Source organism: Passer domesticus, chromosome 2 (genome assembly GCF_036417665.1).
Source record: "Passer domesticus isolate bPasDom1 chromosome 2, bPasDom1.hap1, whole genome shotgun sequence".
NCBI lineage: Eukaryota > Metazoa > Chordata > Aves > Passeriformes > Passeridae > Passer > Passer domesticus.
This window is the reverse complement of record NC_087475.1, coordinates 60,689,776-60,712,183: the sequence shown is the minus strand read 5'-3', so window position 1 is coordinate 60,712,183 and position 22,408 is coordinate 60,689,776. Positions and strand designations below refer to the sequence as shown.

Here is a 22,408-nt window from a genome sequence, read left to right as displayed (position 1 = left end):
GCAGTTTTTTGAAAGGTCACTGGAAAAGCACAATTGGCAGATGCTGAATGGCTCCTTCTTATTTAACCACTCAGTCATGAGGACTAGGGAAGAGTGGCAGATGGTCCAGCCATCTCTGTGAGAAATGCTTGTTTTAGTCTTAAACTTGAGTCCATAGACACATGTGAGCCCTTGTGGATGCCTCCTATTAAAGAAACACTAAAACAGATCTGACATTTTAAATATTTAAATATTTTCAATCCAGATTGCCCATTGTTTGGGTGCTTGTTCCCTTCCCCTCCACCCCTATCCCTGATAGGGGTAACTAAAGTAACAGGGCCCATCCTCTGGAGTTGAACCATTTAATCACAAAGAAAATTTTAAAAATAAAATAAAAAAACCCAAAACCAAACAATTAAACAAAAAAACCCACCAACAACAACAGATGTCATATTCCAATAAACTGTGTTTTGGTGCTTGTTGCTGCTCCAGCACAGCCACGGCATGTTGTGCAAGGCTGCAGCTGAGCCAGGCAGGGCAGGGGGGACAGGAGCAGAGCTACAGCCACACTTGGCCACTGGGAAGGGATGTGATGAGGGAGCTGCTGCCCCTTGATGCACAACAAGGCAGTGATGGTGCTGGGGAAAGCCAGAGTCCATGACACAGTCTAAATGCCTACATGCTTCTCCTATGGCCCCACAAATCAGGGGGATGGGGCCAGCTGGGATGCAGGAGGTTTAAACCTGTAGGGAAGAGCAGGTTTTTCTCATTTAGCCCAGCTCTGGCTCTGCCTGCTTTCTGCCTCTGAGGTTACAGGCAGGGGGCTCACGTCTCTCACAGTTCTTTCCCAGAGAAGACCACCTGAATTTTGAGCCACAAAAGAAGATGAAGGAGGAAAAGAAATCTGCAACCTCTAACTGTATCTCTTCTTTCTTTTTGTCTCTCTGTGGATGGAGCTGTCAGACAGCCTGTAATGCCCACCTTTTGGTCTGATTTGGGAAGAATGCTCTGTAAGAAGGGGTTTTGTTAGATACAAAGAAATGTAGAGGGAAGAGAACTGCTCCTGGGAAGCATTTTGTGTTAAGAGGTACCTTCACAGCTGGTGGAGGTGTGTTTCAGTAATGCATTTCATCAGGGATCATGTGTTTCTTTATACCTTCATGGCTGGTGGAAGTGTAAAGAAACACATGGTCCCCAATGAAAGCATTACTGAAAACACTGAACAAGGATACTAATGGATTTCAGACCCTGTAAATTTCCTCTGCAATCATCTGGGCTGGAGTTACTGGGTAGCAACCTCAGGAAAAACCCACCAAGTTGGTTCTCTTAATTTCATTCATCAAGGGCTCAGGAATGTCAGACACTCTTGCTATGGCAAGGCATTTCCTACAAGATTATTTAAAGATGAAGTGCTGTGAGCAAGAAGCCCTAATCCTAAACTCAGCATTAATGCACTCTTTGGATGGATACAGCCAGCCTCCTCTGGCCAAGCACCAAACTTCCACCTCTCCCTCCAAACTGGGGCTGCTGCATGCTGGAGAGATCTGCCCTGAGCTTTATAGTGGAATTTATTTATTGGAGCATGCCAAAGTGCTTCGAGGCAGCTGATGTATGGCTGCTAATGTGTAGTAACTACTGTTGTATTAGCAGCACATTGTACCAGCTGTCAACAAAATAAATTATCTGGGATGCTATTTGGAGACTAAGAGCTGAGCTGTTCTGTTTGGCCTCTGAGAAAAACATGTATTTTGTTTCACATCATAAACTCTACACATAAACAAACATAAATGTTCATAAATCAGTTTTCCAAGAGCATAAAACTACTAAACTATACACAGCCTTGAGAACCAGTCTATGGAGACAGATTACCAGCATCAGAGCTTAATGTTGCATGAGAGCGCATGGAAGTCACAGCTTGAAAGCACAAAATATTTGTGGGTATAAGCTCTTAGCACCACCCTATTGCCAAATCCCATGGGGGAAGGAGTTGTCAAGTCCCATCCACCCTCATGAATCACTCTGCTTCCCAGAGAGATGGGATAAAACCAGGGGACAGCACAATCATTCACTCAGTTTTAACTGAGATACTAAGCTAAATGTCTCCTGAGATGTTCTAAACAGTGTTCAGAAACTCCTACTTGTGTTGCACAAGAAAGCTGACACACCCCAAATTTATAGACTTTCTGGAGCTCTGAGGGAGCCCAGCTACACACCGACACAGAGTTAAATCCCAGCCCACCTGCAAATTTCACTGTGGACTTCAGTGGCATCCATTGAGTCCTCAACTGAGCCACACATTATGGATAATTAAGCTAGAAACTGTCTGCAGCTGAGATAGTCACTGCCATAGCCCTAGAGTGATTTTTAAACAAACAAACAAAAAAACCAAAAACAATGCCAAGGCTCCATATCTCCTGCCAGAGCAGCAGGGCTGGCCTGACTGAGCAGGGTGGGCAGGGGGGGACTGGAGCTGGGCTGTGGACAGGGAGCCCTGCTGGGGAGCAGCAAAAGACAAGAGAGCATGCTCTGAGGGTGCAGACAGCCAAAGGGGACAGGTCAGCACCGTGACACCCAGGCACCATCCCGAGACTCCCCTCGGGATGGTTTCCTTGCTCCTGCCCAAGGAGGCGACTGGAGCTTCCCACACTGGGAATGGGCAGGCAGTGGCAGGCAGTGGTGAGGGTGAGGAGTGCACTTCTCTCAGCTGGCTCTGGCAGCTCTGCTTCAGAGCCCTGAGCTCCCGTGGGCTCATCCTGTGGCATCCACGTGGGCTTGGTGCCCAGGCTGTGACCCAGCAGCTCCTGCCTGGCCCGGCAGCGCCGTGCCCCAGCTCCCAGGGCTGGAGTCGCTGCTGTGCTTGCACAGTGTGCTGCAGAGTCCCCAACACAGGAACCTGCCCAGATGGGTGTTCGTGCTCCTGCTCTTCCAGCCCCACCAGCTGTTACACTTTAGGCCACTTGCAGGCAGGTTTATTTTGACACCTACACTTTTCTTTAGTCAGTGGATTAAGAAGCCCAAGTGAAAAACCTGCTTAACTGGAGTGTTTTACAATATTTGCTGTACTAAAGGACTATCATTAGGTGATAATTCAGCCTCCCTCTCCTTTCTGTAATGGCTATTGAAGGAGCCAAGGGCAACATCCTAACTTCAGTGGTTTACCTAAGTGCTTAATTCAGGCTAATTGGTCCTGACCTGATTTGATAGAGTAGCAAGATTTATTTTTTTTTTATGTGAAGACTACATATGTACCATAATACATTATTTGTAATGAGGTTTTTTTAAGACAAGGATGACAGTTTTAATTAAAACTAATGATCTGAAATACATTATCAACAGAGCCAAAGGATGGCAATCAGTGTTACAGCCATCACCTATGGAGAAGGCAACATTCACCTCCAGTCTGAAGCCTATTTAAGCATCTTCAGGCCTCCCAGAGAAGACATGGGAGAATGGATGGCACAGGCCTCTAATCTGCAGCTTTTAAAAGCTAAACTAACAAATATCTTAGCTTTCCAAACATAGGTGTGAAAGAGCAAAATCAGCCCAAGCACTGGGGTGCCTTTGTGAAGACCTATTTGAATCACACAGGTCAGCCTACAGCATTTGACTGATAGCTCTTTTAACCTCTAATAAAGGAAAGAGCCCTGAAAAGATCTGGTTTACAAATCTGATTTACAGTTTAGAATCTAAGCTGGTGAGATGTAGCAGCCAGGATCATCTTACATTATTGTAAAGTTATCTAGAGAGCTAGAGCTGTTGGCCAGGCTGCAAAAAAATCAGTAATGTAGCAAGTAACATAGAAAACAGGAGATCTCCCCATTGAGAATATGGATTTCATGCTGTCAGTATGCAGAACTGGATTTAGTTCAAAAACTGCTGCAGTCATATTGGCTTTGCTTCCAAACATTACAACTTTGGAAGTTTCTCTCCAACAGTCTAGCAGATGTCAGGTCTAGCACCTTCAGATGAATTAAATCTCCCATGATGGGCTCCAGGGGTGCAAATGCCACTCATAGGGTCAGCTGGGTGCACCTGAGCCATCTGAGATGAGCTCCAGAGGAGACCCATGCAAGGTGGACCTTTCCCACTGGCGAATTCCTAATATTTCCCAGCAGGCAGAAACTTCCCGTGCTGGTTTTCTTTGCAAGCACCGACTACTGAAACCAAGGCTTAAACAAACCTGTGAAGCTCTGAGCATGGATTCTCCTGCCCTCTTTGACCCTTCAGATTTCCAATGCTGCTGGAAATCAATTCCACATCCAGCTTGTACCAAAAAGCCCACAAGAGTAACAAAGAAGGAGAGAAGGCACCAGCACAAAGGCCATGGGATCCAGCAGGGGCTGAGCCCTTCCCTTGCAACCAAATTCCATCACTGCCAGTGTAACTGTTTTCCTCCCTGCTAAAAACTCACCTGGCTGTCAGTGCATCAGTAGTGGCTACAGATGCACACATCAACCCAGGAAAAACATAAATCCCTCCTTTTTCGGGTCCCTCTCCCTTATTTAGGTTACCAAGCATGTGTTACCTGGTATCAGCTTGCACCAAGGACACGCAGAGTCAACAGCAAACCCAAGATAAGACACATTAGCTCAGGCCTTGGTGATGGAGGGTCAAACTAATCCATTTAACCTTGAATTTGCAGCAGGTAAAGAGCACTCGTGCAAGTAATTGTTTCACCTCACCTTCCACAGGTTAAGCTGTCTACACATCTGCTTAGCCTAAGCTGCTCGTTTCCATTTCTGGATGCATGGTGCTGGCACAACAGTGCTGAGGCTCTTCTGAATTCTAATTCAGCATTGTAGCACAAGAAGGAGGTCAAAACAAGGACTAAAAAGTCAGCCAGGCCCATAAGGACAGCAGTCTCCAGCGATGTTCCTTGGGGATAAAGTATGACAGAACTTTTTCCAGCAATTCATTTTTCAGTGCCATATGTAATCAGATGATGAACTTAAGTCATAAGCATCCTCCAGTGAAATGACATCTACATTAGTGCCTTCCTTCTGACACATTGAAAATTGAACATAAGCTGGCAGGAATTCAGATAAACAGCTCCACAGAAGATACTCCCAGATTTGCAGCTGATGATCTCCAGATCTGCTGTATAAGCAAGAAGTCTCCACCTGTTCATGCATAAACAAGATTAAAAAACCCAAACAGATGGTGACTTAATCCACAAGTCCATCACCACTGACGTTAGACAAAATTAAGAACATGCCTCACTAAAACCTTTGCTTATGCTGGAAAAACCTTCAAAACTGTCTGTAAGGACAAAGTATTGCCATTCCAAAGCACTGCACTAATAGGGTGATTTCATCCTATAAAGGGAGACATCTCACTTTAAATACTGACTATAGGCACAGAGTACTCAACAGGAACAAGCAGCAACTGAACATGCAGAAGTGGAAAACTCCTGCCTCAAACAACCCAACCTGAGGAGCAGAGCTGTCCATCTCCTACCACCTCAGGATCACTTGAAGTGGCCACCCCCTTGTTCACACTAGCAACTAGTATTAAAATATAGAAAAACAGCCAGAACTGCTGCTGCTGTTCCAGCAGGTTTAAAAGCATGGCTTATGCTAAGGATGTTTATTAAAAGGGAAGCAGAAGCTTGGTCCCTGGCTCCCCTTCCCCCAGCTCCTGCTCAAAGGCACAGTGTCTCTACAGCTAACAGAAGTCCTACACCAGCCAAAGGAATCCCTTCACATCTGGGACTGGGGAGGAGGGCCAGACACCCTCTCAAGTTCCACAGAGGCAACAAAAAGGAATAATTGCTCCGGTATGGTTACAGCATACCAGCAGTGAATTTTACACTGTTTGTAATGGGATTCCTGTGATGCCTCTGGGAAGGTCCCAGAGCAAGGAGAAGGACATCACTGTCTCAAACCTGGATCATAACTATTTTCTTCACAGATCTGAAAGTTAACCTGCTGCGAGCATGGAGCTTTACCCTCCTAAATCATTTTACTCCCTTCCTAGTCTATGGGACAATTTACCAACAGAATCTGCAGTAGGAAACGCTAAAAGGAAAGTTTCCTCTTCAGGAGCACACTGCACCACACACTGCTCCACTTTACATTGCCCTTCTGCCTGAAAGAAGGAAAGAACCCACACAACAACCTCAAGACTCTTTCAGACTGATAAAAATGTACCCAGTTCAGAACTAATTTTTCTGACTAATGAATAAAATTGGGGATGGGGTGGGGGGGACGGAAGAAATCATATGGTGTTTATTAAAACCAAATGTTCTGGTCAATTTTTAGGAAATCTAAAATCCAGGGAGATGGATCCACACCATCCTTATAAGGAAATAGACAGTAGGTTTCCTCCAAGCTGCAGAAGGCAGGTCCAGATCTGTCCTTTAAGGTCCCCTAAGCAGGTAGCTGTGTCACAGGTACACACACTCCAGACACACTCAAAGATAACACATCAAAGAGGCACAAGAACTGAACCATTCAAGCAACTGCTCACTAGACAGCTTTGGTCAAAATGAGGCAGGAGTTCAAAGCAGCCCAGCCCCAGCCCACTTGGTCTGAACAGAGAGGAGAGCACAGCTCAGACAGCAGAGCCAGCTGCAATGCCTGCACAGCCGTAGGAGAGCCCACGTGATGACATTCCCAGTGCCTAATGCATATGGAAAGAATCAGGTTCCTTGTAAAAGCACAGGTTCACCTTCCCTCTTTCAGCCCCACACTGATGGCCAGGAAGTCTTTTTAAGGTGGTTGACTGTTCCAGACCCAAGGGCCTGGTGTCAGAAACACCCAGGCATTGTCTCAGTGGTACAGCACCTCCACACCTTTGAACTGATGGGCCTAAATGTCTGACCTTCCAAAGAGCCAGTGCTTTGTGTCAAATGGTCTGAGAGTTTAAAACCAGCTTTTACATAGGGTTTAAAATAGATGTTATTGCTCAAATGTATAGTAAGTCAGTGTTATTTCATTTGTATTAACACAAATCTGAAGTAACAGTTTGACCAAATTTATTATTTTCCTGACTGTATTAATTTTACAAAGTTCTTATTTAAGCAACCACATCCTTCTAGCATAACAAATTTTGCCTAACAGGGCAAAAACATACCATTATCAAGATATGTTAAAGCATGTTGTTTTCAATAAGAGTTTAATTTGTACTTATATTTCAGAGTCTGCACGTTCATAGGAAGCTTACAGACATCTGGATTCCAGTTCAGGATTTATTTGCATACAAAAATATATTATAATGGAGAAAAGCATTAAAGTTTTCAACTATATAAAATTACAAATATATTTGCATAAAAGCAACTTTAAATTAAAATTCAAGCTATATTTTAAAGCAAAATACAGCTCTAACATTTAAGTTATTCCATCTGCTGCAAAGTAAAAAAAAAAAAAAAAAACAAACCAAAACCACAACCACCCAAAAAAACCCAAACCCAATGTTGCCAGTTAAATACTTGTAGGAGTTCACAAAGGTTATGTTCAGAGGGATCTTGAGCAAAGTTATCAGACAAGGGCAGCAGTTCCCACTGATTGATGTCACTTATCCTTCAGAGGACATTCACATGCAAGCACAATGCTGAAAATTCATTTCACATACCTGAAAATACAGAACAAGAAAGATCACTAAGCTCTCTATTAAATAAGATTGCATGTTGTTGACATGTCAGACACTTCCCTATGCCCAGTCTTTTTTTAAGTTAACATGAAAGCTGAAATGCTGGTGTGCTAAAAAGACAATGCAAGTACTGTTCTAAAAAGTGCATTAGGCTTGAAAAGGTATCTGTACAAAGTTCTGTGTAACCTCAAGCATATACATACAACTCCTCAAAAATGTGGTGATAAATGCCAGATGGAAGTTGGACTTCTTCCTCACTGTACAGTGATACTGTACAAATGAAACTCTGCTGAGATCACTGAAGATTTGTCTAGTTGGGATTTAAAAAAAATAATCACAGAAAAAAAAAAAGAAAAAAAAGGCACAAAACCACTAGAGCAGGTGGTAGTTCCTGCCTTCACCTTTGATGTACTTTGCAAGGGAAAAATAAAACATACGTATTATAAGCAGTTCCTTTAGAGCTGCAACATGGCTGTGCAAGATACAGCAATGCAAATATTTGCCAGTTTGGGATACACAAGCCTTTAAAAACTTGGCTTTCTTTCAGAAAAGTGGTTAATTAAATTTCAGTGGTAAAGATGGAGTTAGCTCAAGCTTACATCCATAACAGGAAACTAAAAAAATGTATTTTAAGCATGAGAAGTGAAACCAGGATTAAGATACAAGCAAGACAGCAGGGAAGCAGGAAGCTCATAAGGGCAGCTGTCTTGAATTAAGTCCATATCTTCAAGAAGTACAGGGAAGAGAAAACACCTAATGACGACACAAAACTCTCAGTTCATAGTTTGAGAGGGCTTTGTTTATGCTTCTATTAAGGTCTAGTCCTACAGCTTGTTGGTTTGGGCTCTATAGCCTAGTTCCACATTAAAAAACCTCCAAAGGAAAGGGTATGTCCACAACCATAAGCAAAGACAAGGAAGAAGCAAAAGGAACAGCAGAGTACATGGCTGGCAACAGGTGGCCAGTTTTTTGGTTGTTTTTCTGTAAAAATCATAATGAAGAATTCATTACTGTAGCTGAAAGACACAATTTCCAGATAGTGGCAGAAAAAAGTGATCCAAGTTCCATTCCTGGCAAAAACAAGCACAAATAGGATTTTGACATTAAGTCAACAGATACAGATACCTGCTGTTTAATTCTTGCATAAAGCAAAGTCTAGAACGAAAAGGTTTTTTCCTCACCTAAGGATACTCCCCCAGTTTCTTAGCTTTACAATGAAGAAATAAATCACCAGTTTTTAAACTGAAATTTTAGTATTTAAGAAACTGATGTTTATTTATCCATCCACTGTCAAGGAGGGTGAACTGCAGCTGCCTCAGAGGTGGGACCAGGGGTTCATTGAGTTCAGCCTTTGACAGGATAAACTGCACACCTTAAACATTCAGGCAAAGTCTGAATTTAGTCTGTTTTACCTTCTTATCCAGATAATGATCCATAGGACTGGCAAACTAAAAGGAAGCGACATTATATAAAAATATTCCTATTTTTCCCTTCCCTCTCTCCCTATACATTGGCTTTCATTGGCTCACTTATTACAGGCTTTGTAACAAGTTCCAAGTGAGATGCAAGCAACTAATAAAAATCTACTTACTTGCTAGTGTTCTGTCAAGATCAGCAATGAAGTCCTCCAGCTCTTTTGTGTCTCCAAGCTTTGCTGCAAAGCAAGGATCAATACTGATTAGACAATACATGTTTCTCTGGCTAGAAGAAACACTAGAAACACACAAGCCTCCAAATAATTTTCAGGGGTAGCAAACGTGCTGTGAATTATCATCAGCAAAGTTCAGTAGAGTTGGTGCAATGTCCAAAAGCACTTAGAGACCATGGGAGACTGAGCTGAAATTCTATCTTTTATAGTTTTCTACTTGACAGAAGGAACACAAAGCAATATTTTATGTAGTCTCCTTAAAAAGAAGGGCAGTGAAGATACATATCAGCCAATCCATGTCTTGGCTACTGTGGCCATCTTTCCTGTTTCCTCTCTTCAGATGCTGCATATATGGCCCTAATCAATCCTTATGAGCTCCCTACTCAAATGTCAGCCCTTTAAAATCATATCAGTATCACAGGTTTGCTGTGCTGCCAAATCTCTTCATCTTGGTCCATACAGTATAAATTTAGAACTAAACATCCACCAAATTTTCCACTCCTGACAACACCATTGGTTCCATTCAATCTAATTTAACTGCAAGCTGCTTCTTTGTCTCATGTCTGTGGTCTTTCCAAGCCAGTTCTGACTCTGCCTTCTCATCTTGTCCTTTAGTGTAATTCTTCACCAAATATTTCCTGTCAGTTTAACTGAGCTCTTTTTTTGCTATTTCACAGAAACTGTTACTCATTATTTCTCCTCAGTGTCCCACAAATTGAAAAGAAATCATTTAACTTGGTTTTTTTGTGACTGGTCACTGTGGAAAAGATATGAAAGCATGAAAGACTATTGATGTACACATGTACTCATACAAATGTACGAGTGTTCACTTATTGATATGTCTGCTCCAGAGTTAATCCAAGTTCACCTGAATGAATCACTGTCCTGGGCAGTCAGATCAGCTGCAAGGCAGAAGCCTCTTTGCAACAGCATAGCTTCAAAGGAGGAAGGAGCTGCCAATACACGGCTTGTGTAAGCACTGTGTGAGGTCTATATGGAACCGAACAATTGTGTTAAATGGCAGCACATGGCTTCAGAGGAGTCCCTCTCTCTACCCCTGCATCCAGGCTAAGCATTTTCATAGAGAAATGAGACACTTAAGCTACTCAGTTGCTTCAATAAAGTAGTAACACAAGTTAATAATTAATTCTTATCAGCCAGAAAACTACAAATTTTTTTAGCTCAGTGTTTCAAAACCAAAAGTCTTACCAGGCCACCTGCAAGTGCAGATACAGAATGCTATTGCCATTTATAATCAAGACAACAATACTTGGATCTGTAGTGTGCTCAACAGAAATCCTTAGTTTTGTTGTCATTAAAAAAAAAAAACAACACAAAATCCAAAAACATCAACAACAAAAAAATCACAAGGAAAAAAAATCAAAAAAGTCCATGCAAGCAAGTGAATCCTGGCTCCAAGCAAGAAGCCCATATAATTGAGGATTAGGAAGAAATGCCAACAGTTAAAATTAAGATACCTTTACAAGGAGTCACTGAAGGGGATGGCAAGCTTGGAGTAGATGCAGTTGAAGAGTTGAGCTTTTCATCACTGAGACTGAAACTATTTCTGTAGAGGGAATCTGCACCTGTAAAACAGCAACAACAAAGTAAATTTGACACCTTCTGAAGTTTGCAATATAATTGAAACCCCAAATGCAGCCTTTCCCATACAGACTTCAAAGTCTGTAGAACTCAAATTTAAAGTCTTCAAAACCAGAAAAGTGAATTAATAAACCCTTTATTATGTGAAGACTGCTGCTCCCACCCCTCCTGTTAGAGAGAAAGCAGGCCTAGGCTCAATCCTCACCCCCAATAAGGGAAGCTTTCCCTGAAGTCAGCACCATTTAAAAAATTAGACAGAAATTACAATTACCCCACATCAGCAAAATTAGATCTGGTAGGCTCTCCCCAGTTCACAATATTCTGGGAAATTCTGTTACCTAAATTTTTCAAAAGTCATCAAAAAAACCTAAATAGAGAGCTCCAGGACAAGGACAACCCCCCAGAATAAAGAATATATTTAGTGTTGTTCTTTATCCCCAAAGCAAGTGCATCCCTTTCTCCATACATTACTCTGCTGCTTTAGGTGTGGCATTTTTAATTCTTTTTTTCTGTGACTCTCTGGAGCTCATGAAGCAGTACACTGGTACACAAGATATCCTGCAATCTTACTTTAGGTGAACTTTCAAAGAAAGCCTTATATGCCCTGGACAGGAACAGAAAAGGCCCCAATACCATTTTGATGTTCTTGTATTTTAGCTCAAAAAGAATCAAAAAGTATCTTTATGCACAGGGGCACACCAAGTATTAGTCCTGGCTCCACTGGAAGGAGGCATTGTCATCCTGCTGGAGACTCTGAAACTGCTGGTCCTGCAGTTTCCAGCCAGTGACCTGAAAACTGTGCTTCTACAAAAAGACACCATTGTGATACAAACATGTCCACGGTCTCCATTTTCTTGGCACATTGCCTAGGACATCAATGATTTGTCTTAATATGAGGGGTGGTGAGTACCACTGCTTGCTAGTGAGGCCAGTAATTCTGCTCCCTGCAGCACACACAGCCCTTGTCCCTGGAGCCACAGCCTGGGAGGGGGCTCCACTGCAGCCCCAAGGGCACTGAAGAGAGAATTGTCACACTTCCTTGGATGCCTGTCCCATTTGCTGTGGCAGGAGAGGGCTGCTTTAGCTAAATTCAGGGTGATTCTTGGTGAATTGGCAGAAGGGGGCAGGACCAGAGCTTGCCTTGCCAAGAGCTGCACATCTCCACCTCCAGTGGAGGTCTGGATGTCTCCAGAGGGCAGACACTGAGACCATCCACTTGCAGACCTGCACCTCAAGTTCAGCCGTCTTTGGGAAGAAGAGCGTGTGTCCCCAGCCACCTCCTCTAGCCTGCTGTCCTTTCCAGCACAAAAGCACCTTCCACAGGAGCATACAGGCACAGTGACAAGCCAGGCCAGACAATTGCACCTACAAAGCCTCTCAGATCTCTCCTGAGCCATAAAAGCTGATTTGTTTGTTCTGTTCAGCTCACCTCTGTTACAATACACACTGAAAAGGCTTGGGGGAAAAGCTTCAACCTGGAATACTTTCCTCTTTCCCATGCATTGTGGCCCACCACTGGGCCGTATTTGCAATTTCCTCTGCCATCATCTCGGATCCTGTTCTGGCAAACACGTGGCCCACAGCACCACACAAATGTGAGCAATGACGTGACTGACATCTCTCACCTGGGGCTATTGCCACCTGGTCAGCCACCACTCGGTATTTCTTGTTTGTAGACATGGGTATAGAGTTTGATGGCTTCTTCAAACTACCCCCAATTGCAATTTCTTTATCTCCACTCTTAAGAAGTGCTGTTCTCTCTGAACTTCAGCAGAACAAAACCAAGCTAATTGAAACTTCAAATACAAGAAAGACTCCATGAATACAATGCAAAAATTAGATCATTTTAGATAGAAAAATGGGAAAAGATAAGCCATTTTAAAAGTTGCTCCTAAAAACAGAAAAAAACCATTTCAGATAACCTAAGGGTGAAAGAAATCTGGTAGTGCTCTGCAACGATGTGTGCCACCAGTGCTGTACTACACCACCTGAACCCTGTACATTAACTGATACTTTCTCTTCACTAAAGGAGAGAAATTTCCTCTGAAATCAGTATACAGTTTGCTAAGGCCACATTTTTCCAGCCAAGATGCAAACCCCAGTGACTAAGAAACACAGAATGGAAAATTCTAGCTGCTCAGGACAAAACCCCTACCGTCACCAAAAACCCAAGTAACTTGTAATAGCTGACACACACAGTGCTGCAGCCAAGACTGTAACTCACTGAAACACTGACAGAACAGACCAAAGATAAAACACTTTTCAGGCTATTCATTTGAAAATAGGAGAAAAAGAATTTCCAAATTAATTCATATTTTAAAGATTTTACAGCTCATTGAATCAATAAAAAATTAATACAGAGAACTATGGTTATAAATCTGAGTATAGTTTTAATGTGAACTCTCTGATACCAACATCCAGACACCAAATGTAGCAAGACTGGGTTGATATCAGAAAATGTAATTTCATACTGGCTTCCACAAACACTGTGCTCAGAAATATTTACAAATGGACAAAGATAAAATATGACAAAACTGTTGCTTTAAATTTCTGAATGTTTTTCTTTCAGTTTCAAAAGGTGAAATGCTTTCACATAACAATGTTATCTTCTGATGGTTTGTAATAGTTTCAGGAAAATATGAACATTTATCTTTCTCAAAGTAAAAATATACTTTAGCTACTGACTGTGGCTTATTCATGCCACCAAGCATCAGAAATTCTAGTGATGTAAGGAGGAATACACTGACTCCACCAGCAAGGTCACCATAACTGCTGAAAACAATGTGCTGTTAAAAAATACTTATGACACACAGCACAGAGAAATATCCTCTTTGGCAAAGTGTGGCTGTAGGGCAGAAAGCTCTGGGAAAAGGACACTTCAGTCTTTGCTCTCCACCAGCTGCCAAAGCCAAGATTTGCTCATTCACCTCCAATAATGGCCCTTGGAAGAGTTCCACTGACAGGCAAATACAACATCCTCTGCAACCCAATAACCAGGGGCTGGTGCCAGGGATCTCATTGCTGCTGTCCTCCCTCACCCAGCTCCTTCTCTCCCACCACAAGTTTGTAATTCATTACCTATTTTCCACTTTGTACACTGATTGTTGTTCCTGTGCTTATACATAAGCTATGTCACTTCAGCTGTTTAAAAAATAATAGATTGTCTCTTAAAAAAAAAAAGGCCTTAAAATCTGAGAGTTTTGTCAGTGAGTCAATTTGCATCAGTCAGGCTACACTGCAAAATTAGGGAGTAGGAATAAATATGGGTGTATTTTACTTTGGCAACGTAATCTGTAGTTAGTATAACTCCACTGTTCCAGTAGATGGTTAAACCACAAACTAAACCATGGCAACACCATGTAAATATAGAAATGTCCCCAAGAAATGAGCAATTGAAAGGCTCTCAGCAGTAATGGACTGAAGGAGGAAAACCTCAAACTTTTCATTTTAAAACAGGCAATGGAAAAATTCAGCTGTGTCGCTTCTTTAGTATCATGCTCTTTCTAGTACCATGGCTCGAGATACAATTTTGAAGAGCACTGGAGTTAACATTTTTACTGAAGTTTTCAGTGGGGAAAGTTTTAGGGGAAACAGTTAAAGCACATCCATAAAGCTTTCAGAGAAAAGCTTCACAAGTCCACTCAAGTGTCTACAAATCATGAATTCATTGTGAAACAGTAACTCGGCGCTTAATGAGCGGACCACACAAATAATTCCTAACAGAATGCAGCCTACTTGCTAAAAAAAAAAAAATCAGAAAAAAAATCTGGAACTTGTAATGTCACCAGCAGAAGTGAGAAATATTAATTATACGAAAAGCCTGTTTCAAAATGCTTATGTTTCAGGCCCCCAAGGACAGTGTTTATTTTTATCATCAGCACAGTTACACTTGCCTGCACTGTTTATTTTTGTGGGGATTTTGCCTGGCTAACAAACATCTGTTCCAATACTGACCAAAAAATGACACCTTTTCTCTACTGGCACATCTAAGCACCATTATTTCAAATCACATGGCTACACAAAAGTGATCGAGGAAGCCTGAAATCCAGAGGCAAAAGCATGTTTTCTCATTCTATACAAAGCTTACCTTCCCACTCTCCCCATGCTTACCAGCTATGAGGCAGTTTCCATCTCCAGCCTTCCCTTTACTAATCTTCCTTTCTAATGAGTAAGAGCAATGGGTATGCTGGAGTGACAAGAACAGGAAATCTCATGAAAACTGCATTTCTCAGCACACTGAAATACCTGTAAAGAAGGCTATGCACCTGAAACTTCCAATTTTTTTCCCCCTTGAGGATATCAGTAGTGTAATAAAAATTTCTCAGATCATTTAATAAAGGGACTTTCTCCAGAAGAGTCTCACATCACTTTTTTTCATTAGAAGCATTTTATTGTCCTCTTGCTTGAGACAAGCCATAGGAAGTTCACAGGCACAATCTACCTCCTTTTCATGTTACAAGAGTGGCATTTGCTGCAGAGACCACAGGCTCATCTACTTCACATCCTGTCTCTCACAGCAGCTGACAGCAGATGCCACAGCAGAGGAGCCTCAGAGTGGTGCAGCCACACACTGAGAGCTGCAGGATGAGCTCTACCAAGTTCTCCCAATGCACACACCAGTCTCTCTCCTGAGACACCAGGGGCATCAGCCCAAGCAGCCCTCAGTGGCCCCATCCCTCCTGCTGGGATGTCATCAAGTTGTTTTTGAATATGTGAACTTTTAATATCAATAACACCTTAAGGCAATATCTTTAACTGTTCATGAAAGAAATAACACCTCATTTCTTTGAGGTGTTTTTAACTTGACTTCCCCATACTGGTGAGTTAGCAGTCACTTTCCTAATGTCCCTTAGGATTCTCCAGAAGACTGCCTTGATCCCACCCAAAACATCTTTTTTGCTTGACAATCCCAGGCTATTTAAGCATTTGGAAAATATTTTACACCTTAAATAATTTATATTGCCTTTTTCTTTGCCTTCTTTATGGTCACATATCACAAGAGTGACAATGTAAACAGGCTTTTCAGGGTGAGTGCTGCAGTACTAACGGGCTGATGCTTCACCCCTGGATGGCATAGGCATTAGCATGAGCACATGGAGACATCCACAGCCACATCCATGGAAACACAAGTGCTGGCATGTGTTAAAAAATCCTGCTCAACCCCTGCACCTATTTGACTTCAAAATCATAAAATTAAGAGTTCTAGATGCACTCAAGATTTCTTTCTTGTGCTTAAAAGCCATGAGGCATTACTCAGAAATCATTTATTTACCCCTAAAAAATAACTACAATGAAACACTGTTGGCTGTATGAGCACAATAATTGAACTAAGGAATTTATTTTGCAATGCTTTTAACAGAGAGGCAGGAAGCTGAACCTGCCTCAAGAAAACCTGGAACTACAAGTGTCAAACAATTCTGAGAGCAAGACAACAGATTATGATGTAGCTTTTCAGTGTTACTGTAACTTTGGCCCAAGAAACACTAAAGCACTTCCCTTCTCAACCTCTCATAAAGTCCAACTTCCATTCATTATGCTGAGTCTAAACTTGGAAGGCTGTCCTGACACTGCCATAAACTGTGCTGTGCACTGACTGGGCATGCATTTTACACAGGCAAGCCTGCACTCTCCTTTGCGAGCTCATTCCAGCACAAGGAGACAATGCTATCTGTAAGTTCATTAGCACAGCTGCAGCTACACCAGTGGCTGCTGCCAGCACAGCACTCTCTAGCACAAATCCTCCTTTATCACAGCCAAGATATGCTGTGAATAGCAAAGAGTTATAAAGTATTCCTCAGCTCAGAAGCTCCAGCACAATTAATAACCTAAAGAACGAAGCTGCTGGGCTCCAAATTGTGTGAGTGCATCAACTTGAAGCATAGCTGGTACTCACTCACAGTCCAGAAGCTCTGGAATGCTGCAGTAACTCAGCAGTTGCACCACGACTGCCAGCACTGACCCACTCAGCTGAGGTGGTTAATGTAATACCCATGGGCTGGGATCATCACACACATCTGCACTCGGAGCCTCTCTGCTACTGCAAGGTCTAGAGTCCATCGTGCTACGTACAAGGCTCAGCCACAGCCAAGCCAGACCTTGTCCAAAGATCATTCAGTCAAATGACAGGACAAGACGTGGGAGAACAAAGTACTATTGCACCCATTTTTCATACACAGTCTTCAAAATCCTTCTTTTTCTCAAGAGCCAGAAATATGTAATATAAGAATTTAAAATAGTGGTTTTGGAGCTAGCTCCCTTGGGAGATTTCAAGGATAACAGACTATTTTCGGGATTAACTACATTGACAGAAATCTTCTGTAAACTTTTCTGTTAAATTAAATGGGCTCATGGTCATGGCAGAAACCACAGGAGAGGAAAGGCTTCTCTTACCCTACTAAAGAGTATTATTCAGGTACGACACCTTGACATCTGTTAGCAGCTTCCCATGAAATGGAATTTAAGGCTGATTCAGGGGCACAATTGAAACAAACACTTGCAACAGTTTCAAATGCTTCCTCCCCTTACAGTTCCATCCCTGAGTGGAAAGATATCACTGCAGGAGTGGCCAAAAGATACATATCTTCAGCCACACCACATCAGTTAGGGGGATTAGATCAAACAAGAAACAACAGATAGCACTAACACACAATAGTCTGAACTGTTCCGTACACACATGATAAAGCGTGCTTGAAATAGTCTTGGCACTGGATAACAAGATTTTGCAAAGATGTAAAGAACTTTCATTAACAAGACGATCATTCAACCTACCTGCAGACAATATGGTTTTTAAAGATTCATGTTGTCAGAACTTATTCTTTCAGCCCAGTTACCTCTTGATTCTGCAGTGGTATTTTAACCTAACCCTTATCACAGTAAGGGCAAGGTCATGAATTCAGCACTACACTGGCTAACACTAAATTAAAGAAATCAAAAGGAAAAAAAAAAACCTTAAGAAATACTTGACTTTGAACTGAAGGAACCTGGGTAAATAGGCAACTCCCTGCATTTATTCTTAAAATAGATGTAGGGAGTGTAACTGGATTACATCAGACACTAGAGCCTGTTTTATAAAAGGAGCTCTTCATAAATCTACAATTCCTCTCCAATCCTTCCATAACTTCAAAATAAAAAGTTGACTGCACTGAATGACTCCTTTAGGAAGAAGTGTTTCACCAGGCCTTTCCTGAGCCATGAGCAGGGCTGGCTGGTGTTCTTTTCCCTCAAATATATGCTCAAACTCTGGTTTATGAGAATAAGCCCTTCTGGTCCCTCACAGACCAGTGTCCAGGAGACAGTGGTTTCCACCTCTCCAGAGCCACCTTTCACACCAAGGGAGCAACTCAGGCATGGGACAGGAATTGAAAACTTGACAAGTTCCTCATACAAGATCTTCGAGGACTTCATATACAGCCATCAAACCCTGTCTATCCTGCTAACCCTACTACTGTCCTCAGCCTAAATCCATGTGGATTTGCCACATAGACTTTTATTTTCCAGATCTTCCCGATCTGCCTGTTTATATGAGCATGTTGTTTTCTCACCAGGCCTTCTGCCCTGCCAGAGAGCACTGTCATCTTCCTCCAAAGATCCTTCTTGTCAATTCTAACAGAGCAATTTTAAGCTGTTTTCAAGATTTAAATTTTTTGAACCAAAGCAGACAGCTATCTGTAGTTACTTAGCATTTGTCCATACAAGAAGAATAAGTTCCAGATACTGGGTTGGATTTTTTATAATTTTCTCTCAGCAGTAAATTATTTTACTCTATCATTACAAGTGTCTCAATTATGAGACACAATAAGTGTATGTGAGAGGTTAACATCTCACAACAAAGACTGCACAAGCAATATAAGCACTAAGGCAGCCAGCTTGACTCAGTAAAGGCAGATTTCACCTCACACACGCTCAGCCATACAAAAGAAAAACGTTTAAACTGGGCACACAGTTCAAAATCCTCCTTGGAGGTAGAGAGATTCTAAGGAGTCTTGCACTCACTACATAATGAAACAGAAAAATAGCATCTTGATCCATGTACTTCCATAGAAAAACCCAAAGGCAGTGCTAGGCAAGGTATCCAAGTTCAGGGCAGGTAAAACAATACCTGTCAACAAAATGAGTTACATCCATGATGATGAAATAAAGGGCTCTGATAATCTGGAGGCTCTATGCTCTCACAGCTCAAGTACTAGGGAGACAGCATTAGTATTTAAGCACTAAATCAACAGAATGGCACCTTGAATCCCTGAACTGATAAAGAGGCAGAACAGAAATTAGAGGAGCAGTCATATTGTAAATAGCGACCAAACAAGTAAATTTCATCAAGCTTCCCATACAGTTAGGAACTCAAAAAAAAAAAAAAAAAAGCCAAACCAAATCAACAAAACTGGTTATATTCTGCATTTAGCAGGACTTATTTCTGAGAAAGTAACCTAGTGTTCTCAAAGAGAACAGCAGTTTCCAGCCTCTGGTTTCCAACCATCTGGAAGAGGAAAGATGCTTTCTCTCCCTGATTAGTAAAGCCAGTAAGAGGGGTTGAACTTTTTTCCAAATTGACTAGAAAAAATTACTTCCAATTCTACATTTTCTTGCTCCAAGTAGCTTTCCACCCTCCTGTTCCATGTTCTGCATGCACCATTCACATACATCTAGTGTACCTGGGCACAAGGTAGCTTAAAACCAGCACCTCTGAAACAGTGATAACACTGTCGTCCATCCAGGTGGATGGACAGAGGGATGGATGGACAGATGGATGGCCATTCTTATAACGGGAAACGTGGGTGAGTTTCCAGCTGCTGTGGAAAGCACATTTGGGCTCGCTCACTCTGTCCGGCTGATGCTGATTACCGGCACACAGCGGATAGCCCCTGCGAACCTGAGACATCTTTCACTGCAGATGCCGGGACGTCCCGGTGTCCCGACCTTCTCCCAGGGACAGCTCTTTAGGCTCCGCTCCAGCAGCTCTCCCCTCCGTTCAACACCAGCGAGTAAAACCAGCGGGACCAGACTGTGCATCCCTGCACTTCCAGCGCAGAACGTGAACAGAAGGCACTGCTTTTACAGAAACAATCCCTGCCTGGCTCAAAGAGGGCGATGTGCTGCTTTAGCACCCGCTCTGGAGCGCCGCTCCCGGCCGCCCCCCGCCCCCGGGACCGGCACAGCGGGCACGGACGGACCGACGGACACTCACTCTCGGAGTCGCTGAGGCCGCTGCCGTCGCTGACGCTGGCGCTGCTCCGCCGCTTCATGCGCTCCAGGTGCTCGCCGTAGAAGAAGCGGCGCCGGTCGGCGGGGCAGGAGAACTCGGCCAGCACCGCGTCGAACTCGCCCAGCGCCTCGGCCAGGCCCTCGCCGTCCTCCCCGGGCGCTGCCGGGCGGCGGCAGCGGCGTCAGGACCGGACCGGACCGACCCTGACCCCGCCCGCCCCCACCGCGGCGGAGGGAAAGGGAGGGAAGAGAAGGGGGAGAAGGAAGAGAAGGGGGGTCCCGCCCGCCCCCCAGCCCGCCGCTCCCACCTTGCCCCGCCGGGCTCTGCGCTGCCGGAGACTTCATGGCGGCGGCGGGCGGAGATGCCCCAGCCCCGCCGCTGCCGCCTCCGCCGCCAGCCTGAGCTCCGGGCCCCGCCGCTGCCCCTCTTATAGCGGGGCCGGGCCGGGGCGGGGCGGGCCGGGGGCGGCCCGGGCGGTGCAGGTGCTCCGGGCCGGCTGTCCCGCCAGCCGCAGTCCCGGAGCAGCGCCAGCGGCAGCGGGAAGCGGCTCCTGTCGCCGCCCGGCCGGCACCGGGAGCGCGGCTCCTCCGGGAGGATCGCTGCGCTAAGCCCAGCAGCGGCTGCGTGCCGGGCTGCTGGAGGGAGGATGCAGCGGGAATCAGAGCCGGCTGGAGGGAGGGAAGGCAGCTCGGGGTCAGCCTTACCCATCCCCGTGACTGCCAGCAGGACAGGGCACACAGCAGTGCTGCTCGAACAGCCCCGGGATCCCTTCCTTCCCCATCCCCATGGCACTGTGCTGGCATCTGCCTGTGGTTATTGCCCTGCTCCGTACATGGGTGAGCTGCGGGCACGGCCGTGGGGGCAGCTGGGCCAGTTAATTCCAGAGGATGAAGAGCAGGTGGCAGGGGACATGCAGGGAATGCTCAGGCAGAGGGAGACGCAGCCCCAGGTGCGTCAGCCAGGGTGCTCTCCAGTGGAGTGCTCTCCTTGTTCTTAGGAGGAGGATTTTGGCACCTGTCCTGAAGTCGGGTAAACCTGATGCTCATACATGCCATAGCTACGGAGTGTTGTTCTTGTGCTGTCTCTTGCTCGTTTTTAACGTAAGCTGTCTGAGCAGCTAAAATACCAGTTCTGTTAAATACTCATGGGGGAAAACTCTGTCATGTTTAGTTATGGCCACAAATACTGAAAGCAGACATCAGGTGCTATTCCATGAGAATGCGTCAGGAGTTATGATTATGTTTGTGTGCTGATGAAAATATTTAAAATTAGAAGAGTCAGGGAGAGGTAAGAAAAAAACATCTCTGAAACTTTTTGACATTTTCAGACATGCTGCACTTGCTCCTGCAAGACACAATGTTAGAAAAACAATGTTCTAGACAATAAAACAGATTTGTCCACCTTTCCTTACCGGCTGATATGGAGACATTTATTTATTTTTGCAGTGAATCAAAAGAAGTTCTCATGACGAAGTTGAATTGTTGTTTATTTTGTGGCTTCCTCCTCTCTGTGGTCTTCCTCTGTGTTTCTTTCTGCTAATAAAAGTGTCTACAAACAATCCTTTTTAAAGACCATAGTGACACAGAGGGAAAATGAGGTTAAAAAGTGGGGGACAAGCAGATACAAGGGCATGACGTCAATAGCACGAGCAGGATGAAAGACAATGGATGCAAGGCAGAAGGGGGAACTGTCGAGGACGTGACTAGGCACAGCTCACAGCCCAAAAGACAAGGACCTGGCCCTGCAGCTGATGTCAAATTTCCCTTGCTCAATCACATATGATCAACCCTGCCTGTACCACACACATCCCCACCGAGCACTGGTGCTTGGTCTATGGCACAACCTGGCTTAGGGACAAAAGGTGTTTGAGGTTAGGCTTGAATGTGTCCATTTTCTGAGGAACACAGGCAAAACAACCAAAGGCTAGAAGTCCTCCTGTGCCCTTCCTGTTGCTTCTCATAAAGATGGTCAAGCAATCTCACAGCCTTTTGGGATGGGAACTGAGGTCATGTCACAAAAAAAGAGCACGAAGGGGGGTGAAGCTGTACAAGAACCCTTGCACTGCTTGGGGCCTTATTGCCAGAAAATGGGAATGACCTGCCTCCTTCTTTCTTCTTGTGCTCCTGGCCTAGACCTTCTGCATGTCTTTTAAGCAGGTTTTTCTCACCGCTGCTGAGCCAATTCAACACTTTAGAACAGCAGAAAACTAATCCAGGAAGAAAGTGAGTAATTTTCTGTTGAATTGAGTTGAATGGGCTCAGCTCAGGGAGATAAAAGGAGGGTATGGATAGGTAGGGGAAAAAAGCCAACTGCTTCCCTGTGGTGATATAAGAATTTATCCAGGGATTCTCCTTAAATTATCTTTCACTCAAATTGACTGTTTTCAG

General features: G+C 43.9%; 1 protein-coding gene across 1 annotated transcript; it reads right to left on the bottom strand.

Moving 5' to 3' along the window:
- Nucleotides 1-6,938: 6,938 nt before the first annotated feature.
- RGCC (regulator of cell cycle) lies at nucleotides 6,939-20,839 on the bottom strand. The gene is made up of 5 exons (XM_064408683.1): nucleotides 20,329-20,839; nucleotides 20,004-20,180; nucleotides 10,696-10,803; nucleotides 9,161-9,223; nucleotides 6,939-7,551 (listed from the first exon to the last, which is right to left on the bottom strand). Exons 1-5 carry the CDS (start codon nucleotides 20,822-20,824, stop codon nucleotides 7,544-7,546), a joined length of 852 nt encoding a protein of 283 aa, XP_064264753.1. The 5' UTR covers nucleotides 20,825-20,839; the 3' UTR covers nucleotides 6,939-7,543.
- Between the last annotated feature and the right edge of the window lie 1,569 nt (nucleotides 20,840-22,408).

What these genes read in the sequence shown, in the direction of transcription:
- RGCC (XM_064408683.1), bottom strand. Translation starts at nt 20,824, where the DNA reads ATGCCAGCACAGTGCCATGGGGATGGGGAAGGAAGGGATCCCGGGGCT. An exon ending in GCAGAGCCCGGCGGGGCAAG is followed by an intron (nt 20,181 to 20,328) that starts GTGGGAGCGGCG and finishes GCCGCCCGGCAG; the next exon opens with CGCCCGGGGAGGACGGCGAG. An exon ending in TTCAGTGACTCCTTGTAAAG is followed by an intron (nt 9,224 to 10,695) that starts GTATCTTAATTT and finishes CTTGCTTTGCAG; the next exon opens with CAAAGCTTGGAGACACAAAA.